At 41.8% G+C, this 12,947-nt stretch overlaps 1 protein-coding gene across 2 annotated transcripts in view; it reads right to left on the bottom strand.

The window, feature by feature from the left end:
• LOC146198367 (putative helicase MOV-10) overlaps positions 1 to 12,947 on the bottom strand; it is a 47,885-nt gene that overhangs the window by 19,358 nt on the left and 15,580 nt on the right. For both annotated transcript variants that reach the window (XM_084593841.1, XM_084593842.1), the window contains 3 exons: positions 6,002 to 6,178; positions 3,428 to 3,575; positions 3,177 to 3,338 (listed from right to left, as the gene is read on the bottom strand). In XM_084593841.1, coding sequence (XP_084449967.1) covers positions 3,177 to 3,338; positions 3,428 to 3,575; positions 6,002 to 6,178 — 487 coding nt within the window. The remainder of the gene's footprint in view (positions 1 to 3,176; positions 3,339 to 3,427; positions 3,576 to 6,001; positions 6,179 to 12,947) is intronic.

Here is a 12,947-nt window from a genome sequence, read left to right as displayed (position 1 = left end):
TTTTCTTTCTTTCTTTGTTTTTTTATTTTTTCCCCGTCATTTCTTACTGCATTTCTTTAGTTTTATTTTGAGTCCTGCGCAATATTGACTTACTGTGCCGTTCCCTGGCTTGCTCCATTCTGCCGAGCGCTGCCCCACAAACCCATCGTTGGCTTGGGCAGGCTCGTATTTGTATGTCATTTTTGAAATAAATAAATAATTTATATATATATATATAAAAAGAAAAAAAACTGGATGCCATCATAAAGTGGCATTTAAGTACCTGCAACCTCTCTGGATGCTATAAAAGGAAACTATGCATTCTTACAGCTAAGGATATATACAGCAGTAGATAATATTTGTCATTATGATAAACTGAAATAAGAGCCTGGTTTAAAAGTTGTCTGATGTTCAGGTAGAGGTATGCCATGTGCCATAGGGCATTAAATGATTCCTTTGAAGAATATGAAACAAACTTGTGATGCCACAAAACAGCAAAACTTGTGAAAATGCAAAAATGATCTAGTAAGATGACTGTTGCAACAATCATATCCTTAGTACAAATATCCAGGTAGCAAACACCTCTCCCCAAAACAAAAACTGCAATCAATGAACAATAAGAATATATATGCTGAGAGAAAACCACAAAGTATGGGCTCAAATTAACCTTGTTACGTGAAACAAATTAACTTTATTTTTGTGTCCACATACCACCTCATTAATGATAGTAGCAACTTTCATTTTGTTCTCCAGTCATCTATAATGATTACTAGAGGTATGCAAATATTCAAAATTTTGAATATAGATCATATATGTTATATTATATTCGATTCGTATTCGATTTGAAAAACTGATATTTGGAATTTTCTGAACATTAAAGAATTACCAAATACACCAGAATTTTTCGAATTCCCCACAGTTTCATGCACCAAAATGCTTGATGGACTGCGCAGTGATGCATCCTCAAAACGCGACAGGGCTATTTTGTGAAGAGGGACCACTGCTATTGGCACAGCTCTGCAAAACGAGTAGCACAGGCCTTCGAAAAAGTGAAGCCCCGAAACCGAGAAAAATGTAATTCTCACCAAAACGCAGACAACCATCGTGCAGGTGTTCATCAGATAAAATCTCTGTAATGCAAATGGCTTTCAGCAGTATTTTCAGGCCCATTCAATAATTTTAACTTTTGGTTAATTGGAACGGTTTTTTTGGTCCCTTGAAGGCCAGAATAATGAGAGTTTACTGTATTCAGCAGCGATATGAAAGCTCCACCAGATTTCATTGCAGATCCTCCCTGTACAATAAATTGGTACACACAATCCTGTATAAAACCATGGATATTTTGAAATAAACAGTGCTTGCTATTTTTTAATTTCCTATTTTTTTTTTATTGTATTGATCAGATGTTAATATTCAAAGGAATATTTTTCTTTCCTTATTCATATTCGATTTATATTGGAAGATTTCAATATTAGCACACTGCTAGATGTGCGAATATTATAAATTTCGAATACGAACCGAATATGCTTATCTGATTCGTATTCATATTCATATTCAAAACACTTATATTCGGAATTTTATGAACATTAAAAAAATTAACGAAAATTTCAATATTCTCACACCTCTAGTGATTAACCATGTGTGATGTGCCATGCGGTGTTGTGCATGAGGAACAGAAGGACGAGGTGGAAGTGCGAGAAATGGGACTGGCACAAGCCTGACTCTGAATGTTCCTGGCATTCATGGATTCCCCGCTTATTTTGTAAATAATAAACCCACTCCTGTAACAACTTGGTGGAATTGCGGGGTATGTATTAAGTAATGGCAGAAAAATAGATCTCGTAAGCTGACAGTTTATTGAAATAACAGAAGTGGAGAAAAATGGACTGAAAGACTGAAAGCCCCGCCATTTTATTTCTCAAGCTCTAGTGCTCAAGAAAACCTTCCCAGCAGCATATTTCACTCCTTCTTCTTCATCTATACGCTGCTCAGCAGCAGTGACTTCAAGCTGCCACATTTTTGTGGCCATGTTTGAGCTCTAGAGCATTCTTGCTTGCGCCCGCACCACACATAATTTGTTGTTCTTCTCTATGACCTTGGAAGTGTGTGTGCCACAAGTAATGTCCAGTCAGTATAGAACCTTTCTCAGTTACTTTGGTATTTCACTGAAGCGTAGAACAGCCAGCGCTGCTGTTGTCTGTACAGTTATTCTGAGATAGGCAAACAGAGAGAGGTCGGCCTGTACTGCATAGACCGCTCACTTTCGTGAAGTGGCTTTGTCTACCTAATAAATTGCGCAACACAAACTTCATATCTGGCATTCTTGCAACAAACATGCATGCTTGAAGAAACTAGAGAATCAAGGTGAGCAGATTCAGCGCTGGATACAATCAAATGCGGTCTGACAAAGCAAGCTTTCGCATGGCACGTAAAGATGCATGGAACATTCTGTGCTCCTTTTGTGCCAATTGGATCCCAGGTTTTGGTTTTCTAACCAATGAGGGCTTGCCTCTCTGAGATTTTTGTGCTCCTCAATTTTCCATATGTCTCATTCCACTCTCAATGAAAATGCATGAACTTGTTGGAAAAGGAAGGAATGGCTTGGTTTGGTTTGTGGGGTTTAACATCCCAAAGCGATTCAGGCTATGAGAGACGCTGCAGTGGAGGACTCTGGAAATTTCGACCACCTGGGGTTCTTTAACGTGCACTGACATCGCACAGCACACGGGCGCCTTGCTTTTCACCTCCCCCGAAAAGCGGCCACCGAGGCAGGGATTCGATCCCTCATCCTTGGGGACACCAGTCGAGTGCTGTAACCACTGTGTCACTCCGGCGGAGTAAAAGGAAGGAATGACAAGTGTGTACTCGCCTGGGTACAGGCTAAGTGCTGAGCCGAATACACACTCCACATGCGCACTTTGAAAATGGCACTATGGTGGTGCAGTGGTTAGGCTCAACTGCTGCGCCCAAGGATGCGGAATTGAATCCGGCCATGGCGGCCGCTTTTCGACGGAGGCGAAAAACAAGGTACCCGTGAGCTGTGCGATGTCAGTGCACTTTGTTAAAGAACCCCAGGTGGTCGAAATTTCCGGAGCCCTCCAAATTTACAGAGTCCTCCACTACGGCGTCTCTCATAGCCCGAGTTGCTTTGCGACGTTAAACCCCATAAACCTAAACCTGAAACCCACAAGACTTACCTCTAACTTCTTTGAAACCTTGGTTGGATGCACAGATCCGGCGTACATGCGGAAAAGTTCAGATGGCGTCATGTGCTCCATCAGTCGTTCGGCAAGCACGTCACAGGCACTGTTTGAAGGTGCCACAACAAGGATGTGACTTGATGGAATTTGAGTGCACACCTACAACAGACGTGAATAATGTTGCATGCTCCAAAGAAAGCAGAAGCACAGTACTGGTCAACAGTGCTGGAAGCAAGCTTGTGTAATACCTGCTTCAAAGCTTCCACTAAAGTCACAGTCTTCCCTGTGCCCGGAGGTCCGAACAAGAGGTATGGGTAAGGCCGGTGCAAACCAAGAAGGATGTTTTTCACAGCTGTGAACTGCTCTGGATTCGATTCTATTTTCTTGTTGAACAGCCTAGGAAAAAGAAATAGAAACGGTTGTTGACGAGACAATATTTCAAATGGCATTAATCGGCAACAAATTGAAGTTGGACTGTATCGACAATCAACATACTACAGTTTTCTGATACCAAGAAAGACAACTCTTTTGTGAAACAGATCTCCCATTACAAGCCAGATGTGACCAAAAAATGAAATGCTACAAGTATCGCCACCATCTGACACTTCCATGAACAGATTGCAGTGATGCCAAAACTGTTTTCCAAGTGTGAATCTCAGAGGTTGGGCTACATAGCTAAATCACAGAGTCCTTTTTCGATTTGGTGTCACAAGATTGAATAAAGTTGCAGGAAAGAAAAAATAAAATTGTTAGACTCTTTTAAGTGCAATTTTCTCAGGAGCAAATGGTCCTTGTGCTGCCGAAAATGCTCATTGTTCCTTTGAGGCAACAAATGCTCCTGAAAGGAATCAAGCAACTTTCAGCAGCAAAACAGGCCAAGCGAGAGCTGCTGCAAGCCTGGCTTTGCCGCAAGACAGTCAGCGCACTGAACGCTGGCCTCCCCTTACAGCAGTGTCACGTTGGAAACAACCACGCTAGACCGCAGGTCACTTTCAAGTGAACTCAACACGCTCCTCGTCATTAGATTTCACACCATTAGCACTGCCAGCGGGTACTCAAAGCCGCGAAGCGAGCCAGCTCCACGCACAAATAGTGATCAAGGGAGGACCAATACAAGTGCCTCTGCCATGAGGCATGCTGCGCAGTCCGATGTATCAAATGTTTCGTTGAGTTGGAGATCAACATGAAAACCACTGCTACATTTTTGCATGGGATTTTCGCAAGGACATTCTGAGAGTCTGACATACTTGACATATATGGTATCAACTGTATTTAGAACGAGGACGAAAAAAGTGCATGTTTCCTGAATATTTCATTGTGACTTCAGTAATGAATTTTCTTTGCTGAGGCCCTATCCCCGCTGTTGCCGTTTGTCCTCAGAACTCCACAAAAACCCCTTTCCCAGGTGCTACATTGTTTGCACCCCCTTGCCTTATAGTGTGTATTCCTACACTACCCACACACCATATTATATTTGTCTTCCTCCCACTTTCCCTCTTTAAAATGTTCACTGCTGATGCCGCACACACTTCAGTGTAACCTCTTTCCCATGAACCATATTTCTACTTGAACCGTATTTGCCCTGCAGTACTATCCGATAAATAAATATATTAAATTCACAATGCCCCATTAAGGTGCATCTTTTGTATGTGAATGGTGACAAATATTTTTGTGAAACAATATGCTAATCTAAGATAGATAAAAGAAAAGCCAAAATTTGAGGCTGTGGAGGATCTGAACCTTTATTAAACTACACATGCAGTTAATGATACGAGTCAAGCTACACAACTTAGTGGGACAAAGATGCAATCCAATGCTTTGTTTGTTTACAGAAAGATTTATGGCCTTTTAGTTATATCAGATGAGTTAACCAGTTCATTTATGACTAGATAATAGTCGTAATTACATAAAATTCTTCTAAACTAAAGTTTATAACAACGTGTGCCTTTCAGTACAAAGGACAAGGGCCACATCACGACAAAGTGTGCATAGCTCATCTACAGCCTTGGCAGTCGTTGCTGGACAACACTTCCTGCCCTACTTCTCTTGCCCACTATCTATTCCTTGCACTATTGATCCAAAAGCGAAAAGGTTTTGTTTTTTTTTTTTTGCTACCTCAACTTGCTAACTTTCAAACCTGAATGCTATCAACATAAGAATACAGTTCTTCCGCAATAATATTCAAGAAACAAATTAAGGTTCAGAGACTTGAGATGTTTATACTGCCCTAGGATGAAAGAATGTTTTACTCCCGACAAAGGCGAATTCCCATGCAAGTGTAAGTTTATTGAGCATTGAGGCTGCACAGTCCAGAACTTTCATGTAAGCATGAGACGGTACAACAGCAATGCAAAATTTTATTTGCTTTAAGTGTACTTACTGCCAACCCCCAAATGAGGGTTTTCACAGGGATGGGTGAACTTATAAGGGAAAATTACAAAATACTACTACTAACACATTTCATCACTCATGACAACAATCTGATCTGTTCAGCAAGTGCTGATGTCTTTAGGGCTGTCAGATGCATTATAACAGTGTTCAAGTTTATTCCTTTCCTGCACAACTAGAGCAAAACAGGGAAAGATAAATAGTACTGCTGCTGCAAAGAAATCTAAAAGGAATCCTGGAATGGTTAATACTGACAAGGTCTTGTGAAGTAGTCCTAAGTGGGCTGAGCAGCAGTAAACATGGCAACTTCAAGTCATGAGTCACTGATCCAGCAAACAAAATATGAAGACCTGCATGCTTACATGCATGCAAGAAACAGGTGCATATATATTGTTGTGTACAATAAAAACAGGCAAGAGAAGAAAAGCACTTACTTCAGCCGACCAAGTTTCAGGCTTGGCTCTGATGCAACGCTGCACTTAGGGAGAACAAAGTTCCACAACTGGCTTCCTTCTAATATGCTGATCGCACGGTGCATTAGCCGCAGGGGTAGCCGGTTGTATGTGAACCGAACGTCAAACTTCATTCCTTTCACATACATTGCATCAAACCTACAACAAACCGCACATATTACAGGTGATGCGTGAAATCTACATGCACTGTGCGAAAGAGCAGAATGGTCTCATATATCCACTGCCATCAGGGCACTCAAGAAAGTCTACAACTGCCTAACAATTTGTTTATCATGCCTTAAGTGCATTCTATATAACATTTTACGACAATGCCTAATTCAAAAACAGCCTAAACTGAACACAGATGCACAAACAAATGACAGCCACCTGGCAGGTACTTCTGTGCAAAGAGTGGGCTTCAAGTATAACAGAAAGAGCAAAAATTCAATAATTTGAAAAGTACTATGATGTGGTTTTCACCACAAACGCACAGGAAGAAAAAACTTTTCTAAGAGCGAAATATTTTACTGCCACATATGTCACCAAAAGGTGTGCTGTAGTGCCAACATTATGGGGGTAAATAATGCTGCAAAGGGAGCTAGACACGCAAGCCATCTTCTAGCCCCAGCATGCCAGCCCTAACAGACAGAGCTGTAACCCCCAACCCGTAGTGCGAGAAGTCCCCACTGTTGGTGGGTTCAGGCCAATGGGGACAAACGTGAGTTGCACACTCGAAGCAGGCTTTATTCTGCCCGAGTACAAGGCAAAATACAACACTAAGAGACAACTGCTGTAGCAAGCGAACGTCCCGCTCGCGCACAGGGTGGAAGAAAATCACCGAATGGGGGAAACACTTGCGAAAAGATGAGAGGAACATTTCGCTCACTATGCGTGGCTTCACGCTCATGGCCTGCTGTGATAAGTGCGTACGATGACCGGGCGATTCAGGTGATGGTGGCGGTCTCCTCAGTGGAAAGTCTGAACTGCATGTGCGCGAGATCAACCGCCGAAAAGCCTAGAGAGAATCGAGAGAGGTGCGCTCATTTCAGATTGTAAAAAAAAGGTCTCCGTGGTAGGCCGGGATGAGAGAGGAAAGCCGTGGTGGCATTGCTGTGGGTGACTGGAAGGCGGGGAGGGAGGTGACCTCCTCTCACCATTCTCCTTAACAACGCGTGCGTAAACTCGCATGATATTTAAGCGCGGCCATTATAACAGGACAAGAAATTCATGTGTACCCCCACAACGAACAAGCCACTGATACAACTACAAGGGAGCGTGCAAAATGTATTAAAAAGTATTTTTTTTTTCTCTATTTGAAATTTACAACACTCACAAATCTCACAGCCACATATTTGTTGCACCTAGATTACTTTCTAATTTATTCTAGGTCAACTTGTATAGCGTTGCATCATAGATGGACAAGGGCACGCAAGCCTTTTTTGCACCAGTTTTTAAAACGAGAGCGTTGAAGATTCAGTTTGAAAAAAAAAGGTGCCGGCGACGTGACTGTAAAGTCCTGACTGATAGAGAGGGGTCGTGTAATAGTCCTTTAAACGTAAGGGCATTGCTTAAAGAAAAAAAATCTGGTGGTCATGTTGTGCAGTTAGTTGAACCTCTGCTTCTCTGGCTGCAAGTCACTGATGCACAGCTGTACCGTCTACCAATAGGGCACGTTGCTTCTTTTGGGTTAATAAGCAGTACAGAAAGATGTAGCTAATTCAGTCTTCAAGGAACCAAGAAAAATGTCCATATTATGGAATTGTCAATAACAGTAACTTTATCTAATGAACTTTATCTAATGAACTTTATCTAATGAACTTTATCTAATGAACTTTATCTATCAATATTGTTGTCTATACATCTGAGATGAAAGCTAAGCCACAGCAACAATTTGTCACTCAACGGTTTCATCAAGTGCCTTATTTTGTGCCCACTGTCCAGAACATCTTAGAACTGCTCCACGGCCCTTTTCACAGGCGATACAGCAAAAGTCGTAAAAATATGCAAAGTAAAAAACAAAAACAAAAACCAAATGCTTGAGTGGCTGACATGGTGCAGCGGTTAATGCACTTGCATTAAGATCCAAAACCTGTTTGGCACAGTTTGTATTTTTCCTTGTCACTTTTTTTTTCTTCTATCGGTGTCATTTTAAATCTCATAACTTCTCCGGCCTTCCTTTCTTCTCCAAGCGATGATGACCGGCGGGTAATACCCCACTCAAGTGTGCAAGTTAAAGTGCACTCACGGGGAGTGCACTTTGCAGCTCGAAATACACTTTACGCAACGCAGTGCTAAACGAGAAAGATGAGTGCACTCGTATTAGCACTCATAGATACGAAAATGGAAACTGTAAGGACATATATTTGAAAAACAAAATTGCGACCTCCAAGCACAAAGTTCAGAATACTGCTTTTTAAAGTAGTAAAACACACAAAAAAAATATTAAAATTTTCACCGGGTCATCACTCGGAGATCACACACCAACACCATGAACAACAACAACCGCCACATAACTGAAAATGGCGTCGCCGCAGTAGCGCATCATGCTTAATTTGTAAGTTGCGTACACGCTTACATCATGTTTTGTTACGTTATTTCACCTATCGGTACTATAAAACATTTCCCCAAATAAAAATATCTACAAAAACGTAAAATCAACTTGTATGCATATCTTATTACATAAACATTTTGTGACGAAGAAATTTCTGCCGGCGAGGCTGCGCACTCAGCCCTCAAAAAGTCTGTTTAGCAAACGCACCCTGACCTGAGCGTGCACTTTGGCAAGTGCACTTACGTTACACCGTTTAACAGCGGTAGAGTGCACTTTTCGTAAGTGACACTGCCCGTAAGTGCACTTTAATTTGCTCGCTTGACAGGGGTGTAGTACACAGTCACACGGTACGACAGCCTTGCCTGGTTCCGTGAAGTTTTATCTTGCACAATGAAATGATATACACAATCCGTATGAATTTCATACGAGATTTTGAAATAGGGAAATGCTTTTCCCCTGCTGCTCAGCACTTTTAAACCAAGGCACATCAAAAATAAAACCATGTGGGCATGCATAGTGCATAGCTGTGATTGCGAAGATCCTAAACCAAAACACACTGAAACTGAGTTCATAAGGTGCTGCCAAGCGCAGCTTTTTTTTTTTTTCTTTGTCTTCGAATATTGAGGCCCATGTTTTTCTGTCTTTTTCCTGTAATAAAAGGGCACATGCAGCTTGGAAACAAAATGAAGGACAACACAAGGGAAATATTTCAATATTGCACATGGCACTAATTTTGACCTTTAAGTGACCTTGCCCTAAGTGTGGGTGTCTACAATTTCGTGATGTCCGCCCAAAAGTGTACTGTGCCTTCCTTTTCCCAAAACCCCACTTAAACTTTAAAGGCCCCAGGTGGCCGAAATTACTGTGCAGTTATCCACTACAGGACCTCTCGCACTCCTGCTGCTTTCACTCCCACCTTCCTCCCTTCCCTTAAGTCTGACAGACACCAGACTTTCCTTTCTTATAAGAGGCGAAACGAAGTGGCGTCCGTGTGCTGTGCGATGTCAGCGCACGTTAAAGATCCCCAGGTGGTCGAAATTACTCCGTAGCCCTCCACTACAGCCCCCTTTCTCTCTATCCACTTTCACTCCCACCTTCATCCCTTCCCTCACGGCGCGGTTCAGGTGTCCACAGAGCAAGTGTGACAGATACTGCGCCTTTCCCTTCCTATGAACCAACCAACCTTTCTTATAATATATACATAATTGGTTATTAGAAAAGGAAAGGCGCAGTATCTGTCACACTTGTTCTGTGGACACCTAAACCCTTCTATAAAGGAAGGGAGACAGTGGGAGTGAAAGCGGAAAGAGAAAGGGGTGCCATAGTGAAGGGCTCCAGAGAAATTTCGACCACCTGGGGATCTTTAAGGTGCACTGACATCGCATAGCACACAGACGTCACTTCATTTCGCCGCCATCGAAACGCAGCCGCCGGCAGTCGGGATCGAACCTGGGTACTCCGGCACAGTAGTCTGGCGTCTTGCCACTGCATCACTGTGGAGGGACCTTTTTAATAAAACCAAAGTACAATTGCTTTCTTATAAACCAATGTACAATTTACAAGAATAAATATGAAAACATGACATTCACCTGGTTATGTGTAGGTATCCACCATTTCATGGTGTCCACCCAAAAGTATAAGACAACTTCCTTTCTCCAAAACCTAACTAACTTAACCTACCTTAAAGAAAAATTATGAAAAAACCGCGGATTGAAAAGCAGGTGTTAAAGAGACTATTGGTGCAATATCATTAGGTTCAAGCCATGCTTAAGCCCTTCAATTTTTTTCTCTTCAATTTCCCTTTACGTTGGACGGTCCAAGGGCCGTATTTCGAGTTTGCGTCCTTATCGAAAATGTCGCTATCTCCTGGTCCTCGAGTCATCTGATTGTCACCACTTTTTCACTCTGGCATTTCCATCAAACAGATGACTCGAGGTCAGGGAGATAGCGACACCTTCGATAATGATGCAAACTCGGAACATAGCCTATGGCCCCAGTTGTAGCAGAAAGGAAGCAGTGACAAGTGTTTGGAACTGCATTACAAACTGATATTGCATTTTATGATTTAAAAGTAAAAACGTCAACTAAATTTGTTAGTATGATGCAACAAGTTACTTTAGATGGTGCAACAAGTTACTTTCGAGTATAATGTAATAACACCATATTCTGGGACTGCTACTGGGGAATCAAATAATTTCTTTCATTTCCCTCCAAAACTGGTCATTAACTAGATTAACTGGGTATTGCTGAAAGTCAAGTTATGGCAAATTTTTTGGCAATATCGCTGGCCAAAAACTGCACAACTGTTCACAGCACTACTGATAGTATTATTGGTAATTAGTAATACTATCAACAGCACTACAGATATAATAATACTGCCGATAGTATTGCAATAATAATGCAATCAATAGTGCAATTAACAATACCATCGATAGTCAATAATACTATCGTTATCGTTAAAATCGTTACGTCGATTTCTGAGAAAGGGTGCACCAGGTCACACCCAGATGGCGGTAGTGATCCACGAACACTACCATGTCATACTCATAAAGTTGACTTAAGTATTTCTCAGTGTTCTCTCCTCCTGGTGTTGCCCTGTCCATACAGTGCGAATGACACTCATATCATTCTCAAATATGGATGCAAAGCAAAAATGAAAATCAGATGATGCCCCATCAGGATTGCAAGGACAGCAGTGCAGTACAATCTAGACAAATTTGGAAGTCACTACTTTTGCTATCAGGGCAGAGTGAGCGCATGCATTATCGTCCGCATTGGTGCTATGAAGAAAAAAAATTGAGCACAAAGTAGGCACACGTATGCCCTCCTCATTCACCAAGGGTGCAAAAAGGCATACATACCAACTCAGATTATATTCAAAAGCAATATAGGCCCAGCAGATACGTGGATGCAATATTTGCATATTTCATTACTTTGAATGAACAGTGTTCAAGAATTGTAAAATACTAAACTGCTATGTTCTGGTGGCAAATATGACTATTCTGGCAATAAAATTTCTTGTGAAAAACATTTCTCATATTTATTAAAAATGTATTGTGCTACTGCCTCTAATTTCCACACAACTGATTATTTTTCTCTAACTTTCAGTAGCCCCTGTGTAAAAGATGTCAACACAAGAGGACAGTCTGACGTAGCCTGTTGAACAGGTGCCTTGTATCTTTTGTATTAATGAGGTATTAGGTCTCATTAGCATTCGTGAATTACAATATCAAAGGAACAAACTGGTTATAGTGAATGCCAAGAACTATAACATATTAAGCACAGTCTGGGTCAGAAGTCCCTGTTCCTCTTCTCAAGGTTTCAAATCATGTATGCGGCACCAACTGACAATGCCTTCTGGAGTCTTGGTGTGCCAGAATGCATTGAAAGTTGTTGCCTGCATGAAGTGCAGGATAGTTTCGAACCCTGAGAAGGGGGAGTAGAGACTTATGACCCTAACTGTGAAAAAAAAAAAAAAAGACAAGGCTTACAGAGACACATGCGCAATCATTTAGCAAATGCAGTAGTAGAGTAGCTATTCTTAAATAAAAGAGAGAAAAAGGCGTTTTACTTTACCAAAAGCTGTGTGAGGTAAATTAAAATGCACAAGAATAATTAGGGACATCATTAATTGTCAACCTCTCTCACGGCGACAATTCGCTTGTAAGGTGCGACAACATTCGCTTGCAAGGTGCCTAGCAGTCTCAAGCCATTTCTCATGATTGAGAAGGAAAAGGGTCAGGCTTCATTTTGTGAGGATGCACATGATTCCCCTGTCCCAACATGACGGCCTTGCATAATTATCACATGACTTCATGCAAACGCTATTCAGTCAGTAGGCAAGGAGAGGGCATACACACACATTGTCCCCCCTGCCTTCCGAGCTGCTGCCAGCATGGTGGCAGTCCTTCTTTCCCCTTGAAGAACAAGAAGGAATTCTTCGTCACAACTCAGGAGCAGCACCCTTCTCTCAGAGACTTTCGCTTTTTTTCAGATAGAAGTGCATGCACATGAATCACACCTCTGCCAAGAAGACCATTACAGCAATCAAATCAACTGGCCATCATGTTTGACTGACCACTAAGGGTATGTGAGAGTGAATCCATGTAAGGTGAGCAGAACGTCTCTCCCTTTTCAAGTGTACTTGCCCCTTTCGTGGTTTTATTCACCCCTGTACACAGGTGAGGCGTTTCCTCGCTGTGGCATTTATTTTGAATGTTGTCAGTTATATTTGCTGGAACACAATAAATGCTGCTTCGAGTAGAAGACTCATGTATCCCTCTTGGCCTGAACCTGCTGCAGAGATGACTTATCACACAACAGGTTGTGAATCGCAACTCCAATAGTTAGGGGTGGCACGCTGGCGCTAGAAGGCTA

This window comes from Amblyomma maculatum, chromosome 2 (assembly GCF_055883805.1).
Source record: "Amblyomma maculatum isolate TAMU_Amacu chromosome 2, ASM5588380v1, whole genome shotgun sequence".
Classification (NCBI taxonomy): Eukaryota; Metazoa; Arthropoda; class Arachnida; order Ixodida; family Ixodidae; genus Amblyomma; species Amblyomma maculatum.
The sequence above is the reverse complement of the archived record's forward strand: the minus strand, read 5'-3'. Positions and strand labels throughout refer to the sequence as shown.